Source organism: Dermochelys coriacea, chromosome 9 (assembly GCF_009764565.3).
Source record: "Dermochelys coriacea isolate rDerCor1 chromosome 9, rDerCor1.pri.v4, whole genome shotgun sequence".
Lineage (NCBI taxonomy): Eukaryota > Metazoa > Chordata > Testudines > Dermochelyidae > Dermochelys > Dermochelys coriacea.
In genome coordinates, this window is record NC_050076.1 from 25,853,605 (window position 1) to 25,881,448 (window position 27,844).

At 40.9% G+C, this 27,844-nt stretch overlaps 1 protein-coding gene across 1 annotated transcript in view; it reads left to right on the forward strand.

Annotated features, from left to right (window-relative positions):
* Positions 1-5,655: 5,655 nt before the first annotated feature.
* The window catches only part of GPR149 (G protein-coupled receptor 149), a 43,373-nt gene continuing 21,184 nt past the window's right edge, over positions 5,656-27,844 (forward strand). The window contains exons 1-3 of the mRNA XM_038416322.2: positions 5,656-7,228; positions 8,274-8,466; positions 12,360-12,835. Coding sequence (XP_038272250.1) covers positions 6,263-7,228; positions 8,274-8,466; positions 12,360-12,835 — 1,635 coding nt within the window. The 5' untranslated portion in view covers positions 5,656-6,262. The remainder of the gene's footprint in view (positions 7,229-8,273; positions 8,467-12,359; positions 12,836-27,844) is intronic.

Below are 27,844 nucleotides of genomic sequence, written 5' to 3' on the forward strand. Positions count from 1 at the left end.
AACCTATTAAACCAATAGCTAGGATGGGTAAGAAATTGTCTATCTCATATTAGTTAGCAGAGTAGATTGCAAAGATGTTTATACATAACATGTAACTATAGCCATAGAGAATATATCACCTCTTAAAGTGAAATGCTTTCAATTTTCATAGCATAATAACCCTATCACTCTTGAGTGACAAAGAGAAACAAAACTTGTTAAATTTGTTAGTCTCTAAGGTGCCACAAGTACTCCTTTTCTTTTTGCGAATACAGACTAACACGGCTGCTACTCAGAAACAAAACTGAGGATACAGAAGGACCTAGACAAATTGGAAGATTGGGCCAAAAGAAATCTAATGAGGTTCAATAAGGATAAATGCAGGGTCCTGCACTTAGGATGGAAGAATCCAATGCACCGCTACAGACTAGGGACCGAATGGCTCGGCAGCAGTTCTGCGGAAAAGGACCTAGGGGTGACAGTGGACGAGAAGCTGGATATGAGTCAGCAGTGTGCCCTTGTTGCCAAGAAGGCCAATGGCATTTCCTGCATGCTGTGCTATCTGTGTTATTCTTTCTATCTTTCTTTATATTTGTGTAATTCAGTGGTTCAGCAAACATGAGAAAACAATTTTAAACTGGCCTGCTGATATTCTGCAGTCTAGTCATGGGTTCTGCATATATCTGATACTTTACAGGTCTGTACAATACTGCTGTATCTGTTACCAGTGAGCACAGAGGACTTGATTCCTGACACAGCACTGATTTTATTACAGTAATGAGCACCCATTGCTGGAAAGTAGAGAGACCCCTACACCCAAGTCATTATGCTCCAGGGATTTGTGGCCTTTGTGCAAATTATCCTTTTGTTCATTACAAATCAGCACCTGGTGCTTCCTCCAATAACCGACATCTATCCAACACAGGGCAGCTGCAACATGGGTAACACTTAATAGGCAGATTGGAATTTAAAAACTACCAAGTCATATCCCACAAGGTGGCACATGTATAGGGAAAGTGATAAAGAACTTGCAATTTGGGAGGTTAAGTAATGCATGCCATAAATTAAATAGTAAATGTCTTAAGCAACCTACAGAAACAGCCCTTGCCTGACCGTAGTCTGAATCCACAGCACACCCAGGGACGGCTTAGCAGCAGGGGAATTTGCCTTCTTGCTACTGTGTTTTTGCAGCCCAGGAAGATCTTCAGCTCGGACTTCTCTTTGCCATACTGTGGCACAGAATGTCAGCAGTCCCTTCAGAGTGAGGACTGGTTGTGCCAGTGCACACATAGTGTGACTTATCTGTCCAGCTCTGTCTCTCCCATCCAGAAGTTTGTCCTAAGATGGATGCCAAAGAACCACCTCATTGAGTCTGCTTCACATTACTAGGAGCTCCCAAGGGACCTGCACTCTCTGATACACACAGATGCCACTTAGAGGTTAAGAAAGAGATGTGGGTGGTATGAAGATATGTGTACTGTTTGTTTAAAACCATAGAAGGAAGCCAGGATGTGGAACAGAAGCAGAGAGAGCAAATGTGCAATTTTAGGAATAATACTGTTTTTCTTATTCCAACAAAGTTCCTTCTTCAGTGTTACAAAAAAGGGACTCATTCTGTGAGTCTTTACCATTGTTCCATGACATAGTGTCAGAAGTTGACACATTTTGAACTAGCATCAATAAGAGGAAAAGAAAATGCTAATGTTCATCCTTCTATAAGACTTTCAGTTTTATAAAGCCATAGAGTGACCTGAGTGGAAGAAGTGCTTTACCATATTTCAAATAAAGCTTACCCCAGAGTAGCGAGGTGCATATCAGCTCATTTAATTTACTGAGTGGTGAGGCTGAAAATACTTATAAATTGTTAACCTTCGCTGAGGAAGGGGATTAAAAAATACCTTGATATTGTCTTAAAAAGTCTAAGGAGTGTTTCATTCCAAACAGGAATGGAAAATACACGAATGGGAGTGCTTTTACCAAAGGGTCCAGATGGCCAGAGATAGTGTGAGGGCTCTCTTTGAACAAACTAAACCGTGTGACTTTGCATTCAGTCAAGAAGTCCACATATGAGATTGTTTGGGGGGTGAGATTTTAAACAAGGAACTCTGAGAAGTTGAAGTTGATAGCTGAGCTAGCTCTGGAACAGCTATCACAATTACTGTAAATGCACATAGCAGAAGCATGATGCAAGAAGCAGCAAAGAAAAATTTACCAAGAGAAAAAAGGGAAGTGCCATCAAGAAAGCCTCTTAAGAACACTGAGTTCCCTTGGCAGAAATGTGACAAGAAAGAACAGTGCAGATGAAGTCCACCCAGCCAGCAGGAGCATATGCAGAGAATGTAAGTGTAACCCCCATTTCTTTTTATTATTTCATGGTGGTCAGCCAAAAACACTTACTGCTGTAATTACAGCTGCTGTTTCTACTTGCTCTCAGACAAAGTGGCAGTAAAGAGCCTTGAATGGCTGCAAAGAAGTATTTGCTATTTCAGCATGCTACAGGGAATGTGGGAAATCGTTAACCATGCTCAGTAGTTGTTTTGAAGCTGGTGCAGAAGCTTGATTAAGGGCAGACTTTCCTGCATGTGCACACGTACCCCGAGAGAGAAGCTGGAAGCTCCTGGCCAATCAGTAGTGATTTATGTCAGGGGTACAAAACCTACAGCCTTGGTGAGCACTGGTCAGATCCAGCCCAGCCCTGCAGGGACAAGCTAGAGTTGCCAGGGGTAACCCAGATGGAATCCATGGGTTGGATCTCAATGCAGTTGCCTGTAATTTTAAAGAAGTCAGTGGGATTGAGACTGGGACCACACCGTAAAGGAGGATCCCAGACTGTATGCCAAATGTCTTCAGCAGCTGCACTACATCATTAAACCAAGACCGTGTGTGAGCCTAACAGCTACAGTCATTATCCATTTGTTTTCTTTCTTCTTTGAAGTGTTGTTTGTGCCCAATATTGGGGATGCTGAAACAACTGGTTATATAGTACAATCAAATGTTTTATTTGTCAGTGTAATACCCTGGGTGAGCTTACATTAAAGCAGAAGATCTCCCATTGTCAGAAATCCCTGTATTTATTTAGTGTCTGGGCCTTGTGTTATATTCTTCATTTTAAAAGAAAATAAATTTCTAGTTAGGGTACATTGTAACTGCTGTGCTGCAAAAGCGGTGTATTTTTTAGTGTTATTCATAAAAAGGAATTTGAAATTATCAGCTCTGTGCGCGCACGTAATTGTTTTGTGATTAAGGCTACGATTCAGTTGGGGGTATTTTTAGTAAAAGTCATGGACAGGTCGGGGCAATAAAAAAAAAGTCCCAGCCCCTGATCTGTCCATGACTTTTACTAAAAATACCCCTAACTGTATCATAGGCACTGAGGGTGGGGGGATGCTCCAGCAGATGCTGCTGCTCCTGATGGGGCTCAGGGGCCCCGCTGCTGCTGCTGCTCCTCCTCAGGGCAGGAGGGGGCGGCACCCTGAGCCCCCGCCATGACTCCGGAGGGTGGGGGGGCACGGAGCCCTGGGGCACCGCTACCACTGCTGCTGTTCTGGGCGGGGAGGGTGACCCAGGGCCCTGTCGCTGCTGCTGGAGGGTGGAGGGAACCCAGGGCGCTGCTGCTGCTCCCAGACTGCTGCTCCAGGGCAGCCTGGGACCAGCTGCCTTGGGGCCACCTGAGCAGCGGCCGGTGCCCAGCTGCTCAGGCAGCCCTGTGGTCAGCCACACAGGCTGCTGCAGAAGTCCCGGAGGTTCAGGAAAGTCATGGAATCTGTGACCTCCGTGAGAGACTCACAGCCTTACTCATGATAAAGACTGCTACTGGATTCCTAAGGAGAGAATGAAAGTGAATCCTGTTATAATTTCCACTTTTAGTATTTGGAGGCTTCCTTTAGAAAATCCAGCTATAGTCTCTTGCAAAGATAGAAATTCATGTTCTATGCAAAGACTTTGTCAGCTAGAGGAGTCCTGTAGCACAGAATTGATAAGTAAATTGACCTACCTTCCCTCTACGTAGGTTACAGAAGAATGAAGGATATTGAGAGTGTGTCAGCTGAAGTAAAAATGACGGCCCATGCAAGGGTGGGTGGTGCCTATTTCTCTTCTGTCTTGTGACAGTAATCCCAGACAGACTTGGCCTGTTAATCTCAAGGTTTAGAGAACTGTGGTTGACTTAAAGTTGATGCAGGGTAAAGGCAATTGTGATTTGTAAATACACTTTTAAGGAAAGGAGCCCTAGCTTTCAGTTGGAGCAGCACAGGTAGGACAGATAAATTGCAATCCTTTACTATGACAAAAGCAAGGTGTATGCGGCAGATCTAGCGCTGTGCCTGACATAACTTGGGGGTTGTAGAGTGGGGTGTCTATTAACCACTTTTTGCAGTTTTCTGATCCTCGGGGTACCAGTTCAGTCCTGAAGAGCAACTTAGGACATGTCTACACTCCTTATGGTGGCGTGTCAAGTACATTCACTGCACTCACCCCCTAGCATGGGTATAAATAGCAGCGTAGATGGAGAGGCACTACTTAGGCAAGTAAAGCCATGCCAGAACCTTAGAGTATGTCCCCTACAAGGCTCTCTATGTGCCCAAGCAGTGCCTACCACTTATTTTTAGCAGTGTAGTGTCCTGCTCTTTACTGCGGTGTATAGCTACATGTAACCTACACGCTGCTGTTAGTGTGGGCAAGACCTTAGTGTAGTCTCAAGATTGTTCTGAGTTGTTGTAGCCCTCAAGGGGCTTTTCAGTATCTGGGGAATCACTGGACAGCAGCAATACCCCTTTCTCCCAGCCATGCCCTCCTATGATGAGTAGATCATCAGCTGGCCAGTCAAGTCGTGTTTTCATCTGTTTTGCACTGCTAGAGCAAAACAAAGCCTGTAGAACAGGCCCTTGCTGGCATACATCACAAGTGAAATGAATGTGGGGGTGTCAATCACATTTTAGTGCCAGTCTACAGCAGTCTTAGCCTTAAACGATAATACAGTTAAACAGAGACTGTCTGTCGTGCTATGGATACACCCAAAGCCAGTATTTGAATAGCAGCACTGTTGCTGATCAGAGTGGAGAGGCAGACCTCTGCAAAAAGGTTGCATTCCACCTGCCTGCCTCTGTTGGCTCTTTACAATACTGTCAAGTTATCAGTTTAATCAGCATCACATTTACTAAATGTAAAATATCTGTACATATCCAAAGGCACATGATCTGCTGGTTTGCCTGTACTTAGTCAAAAGACAGTATTCATTCAGTACTTGATGCTCTTTGTATTTGAATCTTCTTCTATGGAATAAAAGTTTATGTACTGCCCCCCCCCTCAACTGATGCTGATCCAAAACAAAGCTAGCACACAACTTGACAATTTTGTGCTGCTGATTGCTATCTGTCTTTTGTCAATGTTGCCAATGTATAAATATATAATTACACACATACATACAGTTGGAGTAAGAATATAAAGGGAGAACAGGATACACTGTCAGTTTCATCTTTTATAAAAGGCTTTTGCAGCTTTCCCCCTCTCTCTGCTCAGAATACAGAAAATATGGTAAGAATAAAAGCAGCTCTCCAGCTTGTGATGCACAGTTGTGGAGCAGCACTGGGCTTTCAGGGATGACATTTATGGCTGACATCAGGTCTGAGTATTTGCATTGCATTTTAGAGTCAGCATTGGAGGTGGGGCTTAGCAAGGACTCTGTTTTGTGTTTCTGATCTAGCTAAGAGGCAGCTCTGCCTGGAAAGATACTAATTTCCCCCCTTTCTGCTATCCTGCTTGGATCTGACTCCTCCCTCCTGCAGCTCTGAACGGCGCAGGCTGAATCAAAGAGCCTCTTATTCTCTACTATGTTTTTCCCTGAACCAGTTGGGCTTGAGCATACCTGACATTCTGCCTTCATTTCAACTGAACTCTCGAGTAAGGCACATTGTCTGCTATCTGTCAAAAGTGAGTGGTATTTTATTTCTGCAAGAGCCCAATTTAATCATCCTCTTGTACTTGGAAGGATTATAAAGAACCAGCTCAAACCCCAAAGACTGTTTTAAGGAGGAATTGCTTTTCTGTCAGCATCGTGCGCTCTTTAGTACATGTGTTAATGTTTCCTTTGATTTGATGGAGCCTGCTTTTTGGGTGAGAGTTATCCTGGATGTAGAGGACACACACACCTGAATGTATCCTGATCAAGTGTCAAAAAGGAGAGTCTATGAAAACAAAGAAGAAACTTGTGATGTGGAGCAGTTCCGATTCATCTGACAAAAACTTGCGGAGTCAGTGAGAAGGAAAAATAAAATCCCTAACAACCATGTCGGTAACACCTAGTCATTTCCCACTGAATGGGACAAGCCTCTTTACTGAAAATCATGGCATTATGGATATAACCAATGGACAAAGAACTTTGAATATCTTTCTTTTTTGCTTTACGTTTATAATTACGCTCACTACCTTGCTGGGCAGCATTTATTCACTAGTGTCCTTACTGAAAATTCAAAACAAAACCACACTTTCAATGATTGTGACTTCCTTGTCTGTGGATGATTTGATAAGTGTGGTGCCAGTGACTATCTTTATGCTCATGCAGTGGTCAAGCGAGGCGCTCCCCCAGCCTCTGTGTACCACATCAGCGCTGCTTTATTTATTTCAGGGCATTTCTAGCAATCTGAAAGGTACTCTTATAGTTTCTTATAACTTCTACACGATCAACAGAACTGTGATGTGGAGTCAGTGGACCTCCAAACAGCCAGTGAGCATGATATGGGCCATTCTCACTATCTGGACTGTCAGCTTGCTGGTGTGCATTTTGCCTCTCTGTGGTTGGGGCACCTATGTCCCCACCTCTTGGGGTTGCCTCACAGATTGCACCAGTTCCTATGTCCTGTTTTTATTCATTGTCTACTCGCTGTGCTTCTGCCTTCTCACCGCGCTTTCTGTCCCTCTAACTTACCAACTGTTGTGCTCAGATGAGCAACAGCGTCTTTATGTCGATTACCAGGAAATCACCCGAGGCTATTTCACTACTGGGACGCCCCCAGTTTGTAACACCGCCCCATCCCTTTCTCCGGAGGACCCCGTGGATAAAACCCTGAAGCATTTCCGAAATGCCTGCCCCTGCTCGGAGATAGTATTTAGGCAAAGCCCAGCTGAGCGCTGTGGGCTGGACTCCCATTGCACAAACAGTGTGCAGAACAGGACCTACACTGTGGAGTTTGCTCAGAAACGATTCTCGCTGATTCTTGCGTTGACAAAAGTCATTCTCTGGCTTCCAACAATGGTAAAAGTCAGACTTCTTTGCATATTTGTAATGATTTATTTACACAGGGAGAGAGTGTGTGTGATATTAATTGAAACAATCATCCAGCAATTATGAACAGCATAAATCACATCCATAGAAGTCATTTCAACTAGAGCTGTGTTTGTCTGGCTTTCATCAGAATTGATACATTCATACAAAATCAGTGCATTTCAAAAATGAAAAGCCAGATTCATCATTGTTTTTCCAGTTTTACATCAGTGTAACACCACTGAACCCAGCATAGAGCTAGGCTAATGGTAGGGGTGAATCAGGTTTTGTGTTTCAAGCAGTCTGGCAGGCATTAGGTTGACTCTCTGAGATCTGTGAGTTTTACTAAGGCAGATTGTTTTTCCTCCATCCTCACAGTTCTGAGTCACGCCCTTTGACAGTCATCTCTGGGTAAGAAACCTAAGCTTGTCTGAGAAGTGATGAAGAATGTTTGCATCTTTGTAATTATTGAAGCATTACTACATTTTGATGCAATGTATGGAAAGGATAAATATAACAAAGGATACTTACAAGTGAGTCCTTTGCTGGGCATGTGAACATGTTGGGAATTGTTCAGTGTCATCCTTGTCCTATGGATGTGTATGGAGTCAGCCTCTCAGCTCCTTTCCATAAAGAATGAGAATTATCATGCACGTGAAGCCCAATCCTGCCTGGCACTGAGTGCCCTCAAACCCCATTGACTTTGGGAGTGGAGGATGCTCAGCACCTCACAGGATTGGCTCAGTCATCCCTAAGAATTGCTTGGAATCTGAGCTGCTTCTTTGGCAGACCTCAGGCATCAATATTTATCATTTCATTTGCAGCATAAGAAATTCTGAGAAACAGAGAGAGAGGAAGAGGGACTGTATGAGGACATTTGTCTTCTAGCGTCTGTCAAAGTCACAAAGCCTAGCGGGAAATCAATGAAAATCTGTGACCTCTATTTTTGTCACATTAACAATGTGATGTTTTTGTTATTCCTGGAAATACAGTATGTGACTGAAGTGATTTAATTTCTTAATGTTCTGCCTTTCAGATACAGATGGCTGTCCAGCACATAGTTGGTTTTCAAAGCCTTTCCTTTGAGACATTCAGTTTTCTGCTGACTTTACTAGCTGCCACGGTCACCCCTGTGTTTGTTTTGTCAGAACGCTGGGTCCACCTGCCCTGTGGCTGCATCATTAACTGCAGGAGGAATGCATATGCCATTTCTTCAGAAGAAAGGAAAAGTAAGTGTGGGAGGTTGAAGGATAGGATATTGGTTTATGTGATGTTCCATATGGCAACATACTGTTAGAGTAAATTTTATAGTAGATTGCATAGAAAGTTGTCTGCAACAGTAACAATACTCTGCACTCCTGTAGCATATTTCATCTGAGGATCTGAAAGATTTTCATGGACATTAATTAAATAAGCCTAACAACATACCTATAAGATGGCTAGAGAGCATTATTATTCCATTTTACAGGCAGGGAAATTCAGGCACAGAGAAGTTAAGTGACTTGCCCAAAACCACACAGCGAGTCACTGTCAAACCTTCTAATGGAAACTATGAGTTCAAAATCTGACTCCTCCCCACCTCTAGAAAAACCCATCTGCCAAAATATGACATGCATTAAGAAAATACATTTACTGTGCTAAACACATTTTAAAAACAGGCAAAAACACCTCTGAATTCTGATGACTTCATGCCCCGGAATTACAGGAATTTTATCAATGAAAGAAAAGGCCCTTCAGATCCTACTGCTCACACATTCATCATACAGCCACTGAGAGGCCTTCGGTGTTGACAGGACCTCAAAGCCACAGCAATGTGTTGCAATTACTTTCACATATAATAATTATAATAGTTTTCTGCATTAGCCATTCAGCAGTGAGAGCTACTTGCAGGTGTAGGGCCTGATTATCTTCTCGCTATAAGGGCCTGATCCATAGAAAATTTAAATCGGTACAAAAATTCTCATTGACATCAATTGGTTTTGGATTAAACTCTTGTTCCCTGTTTATACTGGTGTAACTCCATTGACTTGAGTGGGTTTACTCCTGATTCTCATGGAAGTAAATGAGAGGAGAACAAGGTTCATGATCTTCAGAAAAGCACCTTTTGGCTCAAGTCATTTGTTCTCTCTGAATTGGATTCTTCTTTCAAATCCAGACCATGAACTTTTAACCACTATCCCAAGGAGAGTGATTGCAGTTTGTTAAGAAAACTATTAATTCCAGATACAGCTTTGCTCTGAATCTAATCTAATCTAATACTTACAGAGGTAAATTTATGATGATGGTAAAGAAACAATTATATAATAATGTAAATAGTAGAGCTGTCAAGCAATTAAAAAAATTAATTGTGATTAATCACACTGTTAATAATAGAATATCATTGATTTAAATATTTTGGATGTTTTCTACCTTTTCAAATATACTGATTTCAATTACAACACAGAATACAAAGTGTACAGTGCTCACTTTATATTTATTTTTGATTACAAGTATTTGCATTGTAAAAAAATGAAAGAAATAGTATTTTTCCGTTCACCTAATAGAAGTACTGTAGTGCAATCTCTTTATCATGAAAGTTGCATTTACAAATGTAGACTTATGTACAATGAATAACTGCACTCAAAAATAAAACAATATAATAGATTAGAGCCTACGAGTCCACTCAATACTGCTTCTTTTTCAGCCAATCGCTTAGACAAACAAGTTTATTTACATTTGCTGGAGATAATGCTGCCCGCTTCTTGTTTACAATGTCACCTGGAAGTGAGAACAGGCACTCGCTTGGCACTGTTGTAGCCAGTGTCACAAGATATTTACATGCCAGATGCACTAAAGATTCATATGTCCCTTCATGCTTCAACCACCATTCCAAGGGACATGCATTCATGCTGATGATGGGTTCTGCTTGATAATAAACCAAAGCAGTGCGCATGTTCATTTTCGTTATCTGAATCAAATGCCAACAGCAGAAGGATGATTTTTTTTTTGGTGGTTTGGGTTCTGTAGTTTCCGCATCAGAGTGTTGCTCTTTTAAGACTTCTGTAAGCAAGCTCCACACCTCATCCCTCTCAGATTTTGGAAGACACTTCAGATTCTTAAACCTAAATCTCACATTGGTATCTTCTTTGTGTTTTGTCAAATCTGCAGTGAACGTGTTCTTAAAATGAACAACATGTGCTGGGTCATCATCCGAGACTGCTATAACATGAAATATATGGCAGAATGTGGGTAAAATAGAGCTGGGGACATACAATTCTCCCCCCCAAGGAGTTCAGTCACAAATTTAATTAACACATTTTTTTAACAAGCGTCATCAGCATGGAAGCATGCCTCTGAAATGGTGGCCGAAGCATGAAGGGGCATACAAATGTTTAGCATATCTGGCACATAAATACTTTGCAATGCCGGCTACAAAAGTGCCATGTAAATACCTGTTCTCGCTTTCTGGTGACATTGTAAATAAAAAGAGGGCAGCATTATCTCCTGTAAATGTAAACAAACTCGTTTGTCTTAGTGATTGGCTGAACAAGAAGTAGGACTGAGTGGAACAAGAAATAGGCTCTGAAGTTTTACATTGTTTTGTTTTTGAGTTCAGTTATGTAACAAAAAAATCTACATTTGTAAGCTGCACTTTCACGACAAAGAGATTGCACTACAGTACTTATATGAGGTGAATTGAAAAATACTATTTCTTTTGTTTATCATTTTTACAGTGCAAATATTTGTAATCAAAAATAATATACACTTTGATTTCAGTTACAACACAGAATACAATATATATGAAAATGTAGAAAAACATCCAAAATATTTAATACATTTCAATTGGTATTCTATTGTTTAACAGTGCAATTAAAACTGTGATTAATCACAATTAATTTTTTTAATCTCAATTAATTTTTTTGAATTAATTGTGAGTTAACTGTGATTAATCGACAGCCCTAGTAAATAGAAATGCTTTGTTTTTAGGATGTTCGAGCTAAAGGCTATTCTGGATTTTTAACAGAATAATGGTTGAGTTTGTGATTTCACACTTAATACTATCTGTTGAGAAATAGAATCTATATGCTGAATAAAGACACTATTTTATAAATGGTTCTCTGTACTTTGTGTCTTAAAATGTTTTTAGGTAGATTTGTTAGGAAAATGCTTTCATGATTAGATAAGAGACATACCTTTAATTACTATATCTAGTACTATGAAAATGGGAATGCAGGGTGAAGAAATGGAGAGAATTTATGGTAGAGGAGAGAAGTAATTAAGGGGATATGTGGAAGTGGAGCACTCTTACCTTAATTCCTGAACTACTATATCAACTAAAATAATTAGTCAGAGTCCTGATGTTAGAATATAATTTTATATGTGGAATGTATATATTGTCTCCGTATGAAGGTAAACTGATTGTGGAATTAGTTCACCTACATGATTGTTTTCTAATGTAGAAATGTATTTTTCTTATTTGCCTCTTGGCACTGAAGTACAGTTCTGATTGATTCTCAGAAGTAGAACATAGGGAGGCTGTGGAATCACTGGAGGTTTTTAAGAATAGGTTAGACAAACACCTGTCAGGGATTGTCTAGATAATACCTAGTACTGCCTCAGTGTGGGGGACCAGACTAGATAACCTAATGAGGCCCTTCCGGTCCTACATTTCTATTATTTTAAGTGTATTTTTCTGAAAGCATGCTATGTTATCTTTTTGCGATTTTGGGGAATTTCTCATTAGCTGAAACTGAGATACACTGCGAAATGAACCATAATTTAGTTATTTACTTCTAGTATAACTTTTATAAGGCTTTGCAAATCGTGTTCTTTAAAAAATGATGGGTGAAACTATTCCTATTTTCTGGCAAAGAACCACCTTCAGAACATAGAAATTCTACCATGCTTTGACAAAGGAATAAATAATCTAATTACCAGAGTATCTAAAATGCTATGGTTAGTATTTAATTTTCCATAATAAATTCATACATTATGGATACCAAAAAGTCTATTGTTAAAAGTAACCAACTTGTATTTTAGTTTTAAATTTACAGATAAAATCAGGCATTTTTAAAATACATTTTCTGTGTTTCTTATATGTAACTTTTTTATATTTTAACTAGAGATTTCTCTTTCTGTTTAGCAAAAAGGAGGGGTTTTGAATTCAATCTGTCATTCCAACAAGGTTATGGAATCTACAAGATATCCCATGAAAACTACCACCATGATGATGATGATGGTGATGATAACTCTATATCCTATCATAACCTGATGAACTATGACTGTGAAAACACACAAGAATCTCAGAAAGATAGCAGCAAAATCCTTAAATCTGCCAAAATTGAGTTCAGCACCATACCCATAGAGGATAGCTCCATATTTAAAGATTTCAGCAAGGGCAAAAGTACGGAGACTAAACAAGAACTTGCCAAGGACAAAAGCATGGACCATCTTCTTACTGACAAACTAGGAGCCTTTAAAAGAGAGGAGGTCAGAAACTTTGACAAATCAACATTTTTTGAAGCGCAGGAAAGAAGGCTGTCTCATGAGGAGAGCCGTAAACCAGAACTCACAGATTGGGAGTGGTGCAGGAGCAAATCTGAAAGGACCCCCCGTCAGGTAGAGCATGGTTTTATTCTTCATTCTTTTTTCTTCTTTTGAAGAGTTTTAAAGAGTTCTTGTATAAAAGCATCTTAAAATACATTTCTAATTTTATTGAAAAATTCCCTACAGCTAAACAGGTTCTAATTCCAAATATTTAAAGCCATATATTTTGGCAGCCTCTTCTCACTTCTCATCTATTTTCTAATTCTGCTCTTGGAATTGTGTCCCATTTGAACCAGTAGTCATGGATTTTCCTTATGTAAAGTGCTACATGTGTCAAGGTGGTACACTATAATAAAAAGATCAGTGTGAAGGGTTTTAAATGATTTTAAATTTACATTTTGACACAATACTCTTATTAAACAAAAGATCACATTTTCAAAAGCAGTTTTTAAATGTGTGCCAACACTTTTCCATGCCTAAATTTTGGATGGGCAAAAATGTGTAAGCATGAAAAAATGAATATGTAGAAATACAGGAGTGAAGAACATGTGTGCAGAAATTGGTGTGCCTAATTTTAGAAGTTCAGTGAAGGCCCCTATAAAAACTGACCCACAAGTTCAAAACAGCTATAATATATATCAGTGATCTTAGTTGATTCACCTCTGATGTGTTAGTTCTCTAGAAAAGAAAACGAAATCAGACATATTTGAAATGTCTAAAATGAGCATTCATACATTCTGCAATTCATAATTAAACAATATATAGATGCTTTAATGTTTTGCACTTTTGCACATGTAGCTTTTCCTATGAGACTCTTCTGTGTGTAAGAATGGATGCATTAACCACACAGGGCAAGATTATGGTCCTTGCTGTATCCTTGTAAAGTACATAAGAGTAAAGGACATAAAGAACCCTCTTCTTCTCCTGCCTGCAGCTGCCGCCAGTCTCCTCCCTCTCCGATGGGAAGGGAGTGCGTGGAGCCTTGGATTCCCCTCCCTTAACATGCCAGCCAGTGCATATGAGCTGGCACAGAGGAGGAAGTAAGCTGTACCAGGAAAAGGGCTGGCACTTTACTTCCCCCATGAAGCAAGAGAGGAAAGGGGCTGAACTGTGACTCTGACACTAGTTGTTCTTACTCAGGGCAGACTGTCAGATAGGAATCTATCTCATGGTAGGTGTTCTAACAGAAAATCCAAATGAAATGTGACGTATCCTTTGGATGACATGCCAGACATTTATTTATTCATACAACTGAGTAAAATGCAGTTGACTGTGGATTTCAATAGGGGTATCAAGATTACCGTTCTTTTGGACCCACAACATTGCAAGTCTTAGTATGATTATCCCTTTGATTGCTTTATAACTTGGATAGTTACTAACAATGAGCAGTGCTTAGGAGATGGTTAGTCTTCTAGAGCACTGTGGAATAACTGGTTCAAGATAAACTCCTTATATATGTCATTTTAGTTTAATGATCTACTTAGGTGTCCATAAACTGATCTCTTATTGTCCTGTAGATAAAGGGCCTAATTCTGCTCTCAATTTATGGTGGTTTAATTGCATTGACTAATGCAGTTAATTATGACTTAGACTAGAGTACGAGGAGCATCCAGGGCATAAGATGTATGTCATGTAAAACTGGACTGGTCCTGATCCTGCAGTCTGGTCTGACTCATATGCCTGCAGAGATTCCCACTAAAATCATTCTAGTTTCTGCATGGTGGCTGGGATCTGCCCATGTGGATCAGTTTGCATGACTGGGGCCTACATGCTTCCTCTTCCACATGCCCAGCACTCATTCGTTTACTCTCTACCATGCTGATGACATATCAAGAACTGTTGTGACATAAAATATATACTGATCTCCTTAACATGGTGATGTTTTGCTCTGAGAGCTCCATTCCTAATGCCATTGCACATTCTTGGGTGTTAGGGACACAGGAATATTTGCATTGATTTCTGACTATAATTAAGTTCAGCACCTAAGAGAATTCCTGTTACTGGTGATTACTTAAAGCTGTCATTTGTAACAGTGGCACTGATTATTTGAAATGGGATCCAAAAAAAATAAGCACGGGTATAGAACAAACCTTATCAAAGACACAGGAAAACTCAGACAGAAATGGATACAACTATTTGATTTTCCATAATTAATGTGTTTGTTTTAGGAGGGCGGAAAGGCCTATCAACAAGTGATGCTGAAGAAAATCATGTTGTGCCTAACAGAAGGGAGAAAATATTGTTAGCTAGCTCATCTGTATTGAATGCAAAGATTGTTGGTATTGTAATGTAGTCCATGAGCACTTGGGTTTCCTGCCTCCTTAAAAGTTAATGATTATGAACTAAAGGCCAAATACTGGCTTCAGGATACATACAACCCTCAACAGCTATATCTATAATGGCACCTGTAGTGAGCAAGTGTTGTGCCTCAATCCTGTCTCCCCCAAGACTGTTGAGTTTACAGTCCAAAGATTCTTTACATGTTGAGCTGTGGAAAACATTCCAGGACAGGTTTCAGAGTAGCAGCCATGTTAGTCTGTATTCGCAAAAAGAACAGGAGGACTTGTGGCACCTTAGAGACTAACAAACTTATTTGAGCATAAGCTTTCGTGAGCTACAGCTCACTTCATCGGATGCACGAAAGCTTATGCTCAAATAAATGTGTTAGTCTCTAAGGTGCCACAAGTCCTCCTTTTCTTAATCCAGGACAGGCTTTAGGAGTGATCAAGGGTAATGCATGTGTTGTTATTGCACAGCCCCATGATCTGCCCCTAGCTTGTATACATCTTCTCTAGCTCGAAGTGTTCGTGCTTCTGCACAGCGATTTTTGGCCTGCTTTAAATAATGCCAATAATGATATTTTAATAACCATGAATGTGGCCCATTTTCAAGTTAAACCCCATGGAGGCTCTTTGAGGGGAGCGTTCCCTACCCTCTTTTGTGTCTGATAGTCTAATCAGTGCTGTGAATTGGTTCTGAGACACTTTTAAATATCGGTCTTGCCTACTCACTTTCAGATGTCACCAGACTCCTTTGGTTAAATCCTGAAGGATGTGATCTGAAGATGAGAAGTCCAAGAACAAACATGGAGCATAGGCAAAAGAATGTGAAGCAAAAGACAATACAGAGCTTTCTTCATTATTGAATTACTGGCCAGTTTGATTCTTTGTTTTATTTGATTGAAACCTCAGGAATCAGGTCACTTGTAAATAACAAAATTTCTGACCTTTATTCTGATTGCATTTGACACTAAGGAGTGCTTAATTAGTTCATTGGCCATAGGAAAAACACCATTTAATCAATAAGGTAGTTTCCTACTGGCTTTTATATAGGGTTGTAATGCTGAAGAAAAACAAGAATCTCTCTCCTTAAATGAATAAGCAAAATATTACACATAAAATGAAAGACTAGAATGCTCAAGAAAGATGGTTAAAATTAAAAAAAGCTGTGTTACTGCATCAGTGACATTTTAGGACACTACTGGGCTGTGTGAATTATTGTAGGTCCACTGCCCTCCAGTGGTCACACATATAAAACAATCAGTTGTCTATCCAAGTGATAGGAATAAGCTGAAGTTTCAGAGTAGCAGCCGTGTTAGTCTGTATTCGCAAAAAGAAAAGGAGTACCGGTGGCACCTTAGAGACTAACAAATTTATTAGAGCATAAGCTTTCGTGAGCTACAGCTCACTTCATCGGATACATTTGATGAAGTGAATAAGCTGAAGACTCTGTAAGCTCCAGGAACACATTTCCAGGGGAGGTGATAGCGTTTAATTATCCCACTGCCAGAAAGCAGGAAAAAAGGGTTAATAAGATTCCTGGGAAAAGAGGAAAAGTACCTGCCATACCCCGAAGGGAATATCTAAATTGCCTAGGTATGGAGGGAGGAGATGACAGCTGGGTCTAATTAAGAAAGTAGGCTTTTTAAAAAGGCAGGATTGGGTCATGGGTGTGGTCCTGGCTCCCAGGGAGGAATCTGCCTTTCCTACGAGAACCCTGCCTCTAGGAGCCAAAGCTCAACAGCATGGTGAGTGGGACACTGATCTTGGACTGTTTGGGATTCCTGGTCCTGTTTGTGTAGCATTCCCTGCAGAATGGGGAATGTGGTGCGAGTTAACTTTTCCAAAGGGTCAGGGTCTAACTGAGACCCTACATTGGGGATCAGGAAGGAATTTCCCCTTAGGTCAGATTGGCAGAGACCTTGGGGGTTTTCGCCTTCCTCTGCAATATGTGGCATGGGTCACTTGCGGGTTTGAATGAGAGTAAATGGTAGATTCTCTGTAACATGAAGTTTTTAAACCAAGATTTGAGGACTTCAGTAACTCAGCCAGAGGTTATGGGTGTATTACAGGAGAACATGGGTGAAGCTCTGTGGCTTGCGATGTGCAAGAGGTCAGACTAGATAATCATGATAGTCCCTTCTGGCCTTAAAGTCTATGGGTCTGAAAGGCTTTCATTAGGACCTACAAATGGAGGGGTGTGCCATTGTTTGTTTGAATCCTGAAGTCACCTGAAACCCTGCTGGAGCTGCCACAGTGGGTTCAAGTTAAATCAATAGGGGCAGATATTTGGGGCTGGATGGCTCCTACCTGTTCATAAAATAAAGAGACCATTTGAATATGTTGGATTTACTTTCCCATTTTTTAAAATGCAAGTGTTTGGTCACTTACAGCCTGCAGTGATGAACAGTTGTGCTCTTTGCAAAAAGTAAATGACCGTTCAGCAGTTTTAATGTATTGGCCTTTGCTCACATATCCTGTATAATCTAATTGACGAAGTCAGATTATGCCGTAGTAGGTTTATCACTAACTGTGACTGTCCTTGCGGTAGCCTCCGTCACTTTTTCAACCAGAACTCCTCTACCAATTTCTTTGGCTGTCCTTTCAAATTGCTAGTCCTGTTGTGACTTCTGTTTATAGCTAATGCCAGCATCTCTCTGTGAAGCAGCTATCAGTGACTGCATGTGGCTGGCTTCCTTTGCCCTGGAGACTGTGTTTGTCACTTCTTGGACAGACTACTTCACCACTTGCCATTGCCCAGAATCCCAATTTGTGCTTTACTGACATTTTCCAAATTCTAACAGTATGTGGTTGTCAGGCTATCATGCTTTGAAGGTCTAAAGTTCAAGATGCTAGTTACAGGATCTCTTTGTTTCTGACATTCAACTCTAACTTGCAGATCTCCACAATGCTGACATTTGCCCCGTTGGCGAGAAGGGCAAGACAAGGAGATTCCCACCAGGATTAAAAGCAGAATTAAACTGCTGGGATCTTGGGCTGACTTGGGAGAAAGGATTGTACATGATTGATAAAACAATCATGTAGGTTAATTAATGTTTGCAAAGTGCTTTGAAAAAGCAAGGTACAGTGTAAGTGCTAAGCAATATTGGGCCAGGTCCTCAGCTAGTATAAATCTGCATATCTCCATTGACTTCAGTGGGGTGGGATCAGCTCTCAGATCTGTAAAGAGGAATTTTAATAACTTAGTACAAGGGACATAAGGTAAAAGGTGAACTTTAAATATTGTTGCAACCAACTAAGTGGACATACATTTTTATTTGTTGAATGCCCAAATAGAAAAGGACATGGGACACTCAGATAAAAAACTAGTTTTGGTCTAACTCTTTAAAAACTAAATATCCAGTATTCTGTGGGTTATACTCATTGGAGCAATGGACCTGAACCATAAGGACATGGTCAGGTGTTACCTCGTTTTAACATTTTTTTCAATAGCTGTTTCCAAAGATTCTGAAAAACAATAATTGTAGAACTTTCAAAATCATGTAATGTTATTTGGCAAGGGGAAAGGAAACAACTTATCTGAGCATCTGCTGACTGGCTCTGTCATATCAATTAGTTCCTAGTAACAGTGATGTCTGAGTAATGGATTTTTGGAGCATTCTAGTGATACGGTATGGACAGAAAATCCATGGATGTGGTTGGCTTTATTTTCCTCTTACAGAAGGATAGTTGCAAATTTAAAATTAGAGTGAACAAACTACCAGGAAATGTACTGAAGGGAACAAATAATTTCATATAAATGCTATGTTTATATATTACATACAATGATTTAATAATCTGGAGATGTAAGTACAGTACATTGTGATCAGCAGAGTTCAACTCTCATTTAGCTTTATAGTGGCTATCTTACATTCAGGAGGTGCATTGCAACTGGTCTTCATGCTTTCGTGCTAGGAAGAAGCATGGTTTGCCATGTTGCTTCCTGTCTGCGAGTGGAAAGCATCACATTTCCGCCATTTAACTAGTGCACGTGCTCACAGTGTAAGTGCACATTATCAGACAAGAATGCTTTCAGTTCAGTCATATTGTTTTCCTTATGGCCAGGTCAGTGCGATGCACTAGTTTCAAGGTCTGGTTACCAGATGAGAGAAAAGTAACATGGGGGAGAGAAAGAAGGGGGAGTACACTCAGTCACATACCCATGTTACTTTAGAGCAAAATAGCTGTAAGTCCACTTTGACTCCCAGGAGCCTTTAAAAAAGCACTATTTAAATGCAACATAGAAATGCACTTCTCTAACCCAACTAACCTCCTTTTTCGAGTCTACCTTTTAAAGAGACCATTAACTAATTTACCACCCTCATTCTCCTTCACCCAACTAATTGCAGTCAGCCAGTTCCAGTGATTACATAACTGCTCTTTAACAGCACAGAAAGAAATGGTTACTACAAAGGAGCAGGGTATGAAATGGTTACTACAAAGGAGCAGTTTTTATACCCAAAAACTGGGTCATATGTACAGAATATCCTTCCCCTTTATTTAAAAAAAATGATGATTTCCTATAATAAAGGTTCAAAACCCTGTGGTCACTCTATTGTAACCTCTAATGTTTCGGGCTATCCCTGCTGATTATGTATTGCAGTACATTTTATATGGGCTCCCATTAAAATGAACATGGAGTAGATTTGACTGGGTCCTTTCACAGACTGTTGTCTCACTCTATCTTTGAGAGTTGACCTACACCTACTGTACCAGTTTGGGGTCTAGTACAGGGGTAGGCAAACTTTTTGGCCCGAGGGCCACATCTAGGTGGGGAAACTGTATGCAGGGCCATGAATATAGGGCTGGGGCAGGGAATTGGGGTACAGGAGTGGGTGTGGGGGGATGCGGTGTGCAGGAAGGGGCTCAGGACAAGGGGTTAGGGTCCAGGAGGAGTGTGGGGTGTGGCAGGGGGCTCAGGGCAGGTGGTGCAGAGTGCAGGAGGGAGCTCAGGACAGGGAGGTTGGGGTGCAGGAGGAGTGCGGCAGGAGGTTAGGGGGCTGAGGACAGGGGGTTGGGGTTTGGGGTGCAGGAGAGGGGTTCAGTGTGCGGGCTCCGGCCCAGCACTGCTTACCTCAAGCGGCTCCAGGGTGGCAGTGGCGCACAGAGGGGCTAAGGCGTCCGGCCCTCACCTGCGGGTACCACTCCAGAAGCTCCCATTGGCCGTGGTTCCCCATTCCCGGCCAATAGGAGTTGCGGGGGGCGGTGTCTGCAGGCGAGGGCAGCGCATGGAGCCCTCTGCCCTTCCCCCCTCAGGGGCCGCAGGAACATGGTGCCAGCCGCTTCCAGGAGCAGCGCAGGGCCAGGGTAGGCAGGGAGCCTGCCTTAGCTCCACTGTGCCCTGAGGCTGGCAATCCCGCGGGCTAGATTGAAAGCCCTGGTGGGCCATAGTTTGCCCTCCCCTGGTCTAACATATAGTATTCTAGTCAGACCCTACTCCAGATGTTAGACCAAACGCCTCTCAGGTGTAACTCATTTTCTCTTCAGTGCAATTACCTCAGGGATTAATTTGATGGGTCCATATCACCAGTGCATTGCAACCGCTTTATATTGCTGTAACTCCACTTATTTCTTTTTGTCACAGCTATGTTTGCTGCATGCATTTTCTATGCCATTTTGTGTGTGGATTATTCTTCTTTGAGCAACATTAACAGAATTATAGAATCATCACAATGCCACTAGAACGATGGGTTGAGCTTCAACAATTCTCTTTACTGCATGTGCAGGCTATTAGCCCTTTGGGCCCTATCCTGTGATATTTTTTACGAGCAGACATGACACCAATAGTCCTAGTGAAGTCAAGTAGTCAGTGCTAGTATTCATGTAAGATTTCAGGTTTGGGCCCCATACTTAGCTTAAGACTACTTGCTGGGTGCAAGGAAGCAAGTCTGAGAGAGCAGGGAATGAAAATGTCTGACAGAACACGAAAAGTTTCTTCTTCTACTTCTAAGCCTTCCAGAACAGATAGTTTCAACTAGAAGTAAACTCATCATTGTTTTTTTATAAAAAGTATAATATGCTCCCATTTTTCAGTCTAACCTCTTTATGGGGTTTAGCTCAGGTATATTGGGAATTCGATTTGCAGGCTGTCTGAATTATTGTGAATTTTTGTTACTTTAAATCTAATCAACATGGTTGAGATTTCAAAGCTGAAGAAGTGTTTTTTTTTACCCACGAAAGTTTATGCCCAAATAAATCTGTTAGTCTTGAAGGTGGCACCGGACTCCTTGTTGGTTTTGTGGATACAGACTAACATGGCTGCCCCCCTGACGCTATGGGACGTAGATGCACAGTTTCTATTGAAACTGATGGGAATTGACCACCTAAATCCATGGGCAGATTTGAAAATCTCAGTGGAATTGTATTTTCTCTGATAGATGGTTCTTTTAAAACTTTTATGTTCCCCAAAGTGTTTATTTTGATCATGTCCATGTTTGTTTGCGCTAACGTTTGGGAAATGGCTTTTCCCAAAAAAGAATTATTCAGAGAGTATTTGACAAATAATTCTGACAATATGGTTGAGACAGTTGTAGTCTGTTTGCAGACGGTTTGCCAACAGAGAGACAGAGTCAAAATGAATTGAGTAAATTATTTGTTACAGTTTATTTACCTTGTTCTAACCACTGTACTGCTTCTTAGTCCTCTCCTGTGTCTGAAGGAGGCTGTCCTGGGGCAGAGGGGTGAGCAATACTTGCATTGCCATTACAGTTTGAAATTTACTTTGAGAAGGTTAGCAGAGCTGCACATTGAGTTGTCTGATGAATTTCTATAACTGACATCCTTGTACTTGTGCCTCCTCAAAAGCTGGAAAATAGATAGATTTTTCATTGTGCCTATGCCCTGAATATCACCACATTCAGGCCGTTTTGGACCAAAATGGGGAATGAGTTCTAAACGCAAGAGCCCCTCATGGAAAATGGCCTGCCAAAAGTGGCTTTCTTTTTGCAATCCTAGCCCTTGGGCTCTGTGGTTTTGCTGGAGTGCTGTGGTCAATGATCTTGGTCCTTGGTATCATGTCACATGTACTTAACCTTGGAATGTGCAGTAGGTTGCTAGGTCCCAAGAAGCAGTCTGCCAGTTGCCTCCAACCATCACACTCCTTGTAAGGGCCCCAGACATCTGGCCTTCTTGACCTACTCCTCATCAGCCATCATGCTCCCAGTGACTCCCAGCCCTCCATATACTTGGCTACATATGTGAACAAGGCTCTTCACTGTTCATTATTCATCGCTCGTTATTTTCTTGCTTTGAAAGTTTCCATGACCAATCAAGGAGCAGAAATAATCCCATATTAAAAGAGCCTATATTGTCAATAACTTTAGTCACGATTAAGAACCAGACCAGATCTAGCTCTGTTTTGGAATTCATAAATGCAATAAATCACAATGGTTACTTTAGAAATAAAATTTGAAAATTAAGGTAGGAAGCAGTATGTATTCCTATTTAGTTGCCATTTTGTTTAGTAACCGCTTGATAAAGTTTGTGAAACCATGCAATGTCAGAATCGTTGGGCAGCTAAATACAAGGTCCAGCAAACACAAGGTCAGCTCCTCAGCTGGTATAAATGGAGCTATTAACAAGAAGACTTCCCCACTCAGTGTGGCAGCCTTGATAGCTATAGGCTGAGAATGAAGTAGTTAGTTATGCTTCTGCCAGGCAAAATACAGGTGTTAGAAAGCTAAGGATCTCCAGCTGTACAAAAATGTAAGCTATAGGACACAAACACTTAAAGTTGGAGATCCAGATTCAAGTAGCTGTGATGGGAAGGGAGAAAAAGCTTTAGCCTTAGCCTGGGGGCGGGGAGATTCCTGAAGCTGTAGTGGCTATAATGTGCCCTCTCTGCAAAGGGAAGCTGAGCGGAGCTATGTAGCAGCAGATACTTTGGAGCCTCTGCGTTGCCATAATCCCAGTCTGACCCATATCCTGCATGCTGGCAAGTAGGGAGCCACCCTGGTTCTCAGTTCCATACTGCACAGGAGATGTGAGCCTACTGCATTTCATTGCCCCACACTTGCACATCAGAACTGAACCACTTTTGGAGCTATGGAGGAGGAGGAGCAAAATTTGTCCCTAAGATGCAATTCATCAAAATAATATTTAAAAACCTTCATATTTTCAATAAATTAGGGTAAAATAGATTTAGGGCAGCAAGCTTCTCCTGCTCTGGAGCACCTAAATCCTGTAGGAATGCAATCTTTTAGGAGGTATAGATAACACCTGCTCCTATCCTTTTTCTGTATTGTGTCTGTTTAGCATGTGCAACAGGATAGTCTCATAGATTCATAGATTCATAGATACTAAGGTCAGAAGGGACCATTCTGATCATCTAGTCCGACCTCCTGCACAGTACAGGCCACAGAATCTCACCCACCCACTCCTATGAAAAACCTCACCCATGTCTGAGCTATTGAAGTCCTTAAATCATGGTTCAAAGACTTCAAGGAGCAGAGAAGCCTCCCTCAAGTCAACCATGCCCCATGCTACAGAGGAAGGCAAAAAACCTCCAGGGCCTCTCCAATCTGCCCTGGAGGAAAATTCCTTCCCGACCCCAAATATGGCAATCAGCTAAACCCTGAGCATATGGTCAAGATTCACCAGCCAGATACTACAGAAAATTCTTTCCATCATCTGTTTGTAAAGGATCCAGCACCCTATTGGTGCCATATAAATAACAGTAATACAATATTCATTTGCTCCTTTTTGGTCAAATCAGTACCCGGTGACATAGCTGGTCCCCTGAGAGGCAAGAAAAGGAGAACTCAAAATTAAATCTACTGCATGGCTCAGGCTCAGAGACCTGTGGGCAGCTCTATTCACAGATTTCCCTGTTAGGAAATTTAACCACAAATTAACCTTTTTCAAAATTAATTTTCTATTCAGTCACAATAGAGAGAAATAGAACAATTTCCTTGGCGATTCTTCTGGTTTCTTTAAATGCCATATTTATATAGAGCTCCATTACTGGAAACACCCTACTCTGCGTGGCCCATTGACCTCAGTGGGACTACTTGTGAAGCAAGGAACTATACAGGATGAGTGAGGGGATCAGAATGTGGCTCACTGTGATCAAGGAATGAGTGGAAGTTATCAGCATGGTAAACTAAATGTTAACCTGATTAATGAAAGCATATATATCTTATAACACTAGTTCATATTTTATCTATCTTTAGATTGGCATGTGCTCCTATTTATCACTTCTCATCTATTTATATACTCCAACACCTCTCTATCCTCTTCTCCCTTCCTCCTCAAGTTCCTTCCTTGCTCCTCTGTCACCTTCTAGTAGATTTGCCTGACTATCTTGTTGCCCCAAGAGCTATGTTTCTGCCTCTGTTTTAACTATGGTAAAATACTAACACAAAAATAAAGCTTCTGTAATTTTTTTTTCTGCAGCACAAGCAAGGTCTCTGCTGAAAAGATGTGGATAGAGGCAGAATTAACAAATGCAGTGTTTTGTACTAAATTAGAGTGGAGATGAATCAAAGCTATCGAGGGATATCTTGCTTCTCCCACTAATGTTAATGGAAGTCAAGTGGCTAAATCCATACACAGTACATTGAAAATGTACCCCTTTCTGTCTTATAAAACTGTCTAGTACATTTTCTTCCAGGTCTGTTCCAATGTAGTGTGTGTTCAAAGCTTATGCTGGTGGGTATATGCAGTATTCCCTAAGTCACCACGTAACTCCAGTCTCATACATTCTAAAATCTTCCTTTTTGACTGGAAAATAATTCATTTTATGAGACAGTGTACCTTTCCCTCATCATCAAACTTACAGATGTTGGGAAAGATGTTCTTCCACACTGCCAGATTTTCTATCTAAAAACCCTGTAGGGAAAGTGCACTGAGTTCTGATAGTACCTGGGTCACTGATGTGACAGAACCAAGTTTTATCCATTCAGCTACGCTGCATCTCAGAACAAATGTGCAAAATCTACGGGCGTGGATATACTGTCTCTAGTCATTGTGCTACCCATTAGACACACTCCCTCCAAAAGTCAGAAGTAAAACCCGGGATTCCTGATCTCCAGTAGACTACTATTGTCTAACAAATAGTTTTGTAATCCACTAGTCAAGTTTGTGTTAAATTCATCTCTACAGAGTGGTCCACCTAGGGGATAACAATTCCGCCTTTAGCTTAGCTAGTAAAGGTCTGTGCTGGAGATCTCAGAATATGGAGTTCAAACTCAGCTGATAACCCATGTGAGGGAATTCTTATTTCTGCACATGATGAAATTTGTCTTTCTAGTTTTTTTAAAAAGCTAATTCACACAGTGAGATGGCATCCTAAAAATGGATTTTATAGTTGCACACCATTATCTATCATTACGTATGGTACAGATGTTAAGAACATTTCAGTCCTTTCGTCACATTTTGTGTCATACAGGTTTGAAGGTTGAGAGTTAGACTGTCTGACCTTGCTCTAAAAACACTGGGGGAAAGAAGAGAGGGGAAGCAGAACTGAAAAATAAATAGTGCTAAAAAGTAAAACTGGCTCAAGGGAACAAATGCCTTAATCCAGTAGCAGAGGATATGTAGTTTGGGGTAGTGGCGGGGGTTTGAAGGTCAGAGATTTCCAGGAGTGTTGGAACAATTTGTATAGTGGGGGTGCTGAGAGCCACTGAACCAAACAGTAAATCCTGTATATGATGGACACCACTTCAAGCAAGGGGGTGCGGCAGCACCCGTAGTTCCAGCACTCTATGGAGATTTCTGATCTGTTTAGGTAGCTCTGAACAATGCAAACTTTTTCAAAATTAGAAAAGCTATTTTACTGAAGCCGGTGAATAATGACAGTGTGACCAAAAAACAACAAAGGTCCAAATTTAGCAGTTCTTTGCCAGGCAAAACACCCATGTTATGTAACAGTAATTTTGTCTCAGTAAAGGATTCATCCCAAAACTTTCACAATTAGAACTGTCATTGCTTACTTTATGCTTGGTCAGAGTTTGGCAAAAATTCTGGTACTACTTCATGTGGACATAACTTGTAAAGAGACTGAACATTCTTCAGGGTACTTTATTGCTCCCCAAGGTAGATAACTCAGGAAGAAGAGCGGGGTAGCGTCTCAGACTGTGTGTAATGCTCACTTACCTGAAGAAATAAGAAAGGCATGAATAATCCTTTTTAAAGCTGCCTCCTCACCTTGCTTGCTGACTCACTCTTCATTATCCAGCGATACATGTGTAAGGATACCCATTTTAATTTGTATCTTAGAAAGCAGCATTGTCCTTTTTTTGTTATTTTAAGACCCTTAAAGAAAAACAATTTAAAGGGCACCAATCATTTTCATTTAATGTTTTCAAGAAATAGGTTCCAAGAGACTGTATGTTGTACCCTCTAGACAGCATGTTGGAGACTTGGATATATAGGAGTCTGTTGCCTGATTGTCTTCTCACTTTTGAAAGTAATGAATCAAAAATAACTCCACTGATGTCAATCAGAGTTACACCACTATAAAACTCGTGTCATAGGGTAATGAGGCATTCTGTCTTATATATCCACACACTAGCTCCTATAGATGGGTATTGGAAAAGAGAAGTGCTCAAAACAAAAAAGGCTTAGAAAAATTATATTCGTCACTTGTTAACTCCTTCTTGGCTGTAATTAAAAGAAATATCTTTAACATTTTATGAAACCTTGTTTTTTTTCTCTCTTAGAAAGCATAATGGGTTGAACAGTGGGTGCCTATGTGATAATGTATCACTTTTGCCTCCAGCTAGGTGCCTTTAGGCAGCAGCAATCTGCCAGAACCCCAGAGAATCTAATATATTACTTTATAGGCTTTACTGATTTTTTTCCTGACTTGATACCTCACGTACTGGCTACCTCAAGCAAACTCTTTCAAGAGGCTTTTACATATATAGGCCTCATTTATGTGCACTGCAAATGGAAGGAATGAAAGGATTTGTGGTTTATTTTGCTTAGCTGGACTGAATGTTATATCCACTCACCTGTTTATAGTCGAAGATGTTTCACACTGACTCATGGTGATAAATACAGAATTAGTGATCTATGTATAGAATCATAGAATCACACAGAGGTACTGGAACAATTTTTATAGTGGGGGTGCTGAGAGCCATTGAACCAAACTGTAAACCTTGTGTATAATGGAAAATACTTCAAGACAGAGAGTGCGGCAGCACCCCTAGTTCCAGCACCTATGGAATCATAGGACTGGAAGGGACTTCGAGAGGTCATCTAGCCCAGTCCCCTGTACTCATGGCAGGTCTAAGTATTATCTGGACCATCCCTGACAGGTTTGTGTTTAACCTGCTCTTAAAAATCTACAATGGTGGAGACTCCACAACCTTCCTAGGCAATTTATTCCAGTAACTACCCTACTAGTTACAAAGTTTTTCCTAATGTCCAATCTAAACTGCCTTGCTGCAGTTTAAGCCCATTGCTTCTTGTCCTATCCTCAGAGGTTAAAGAGAACAATTTTTCTCTCTACTGCTATCATGTCCCCCCTCAGTCATCTCTTCTCCACACTAAACCAACCCAATTTTTTTAATCTTCTCTCATATATCATATTTTCTAGACCTTTTATTATTTTTGTTGCTTTTCTCTGGACTTTCTCTAATTTGTCCACATCTTTCCTGAAATGTGGCACCTAGAACTAGACACAATACTCCAGCTGTGGTCTCATGCATCTCTTTTCCTGTCACATGCACATCTCATTAGATTGCAATAAGGGTGCCAACAAATGTGAATCCCCACAGAGAAGCCAAAGATGTGAATGGACATGGAGACAGAACTAGCGTGTTCTTATGCAATATTTACACTAGACTTTCTCTATTTC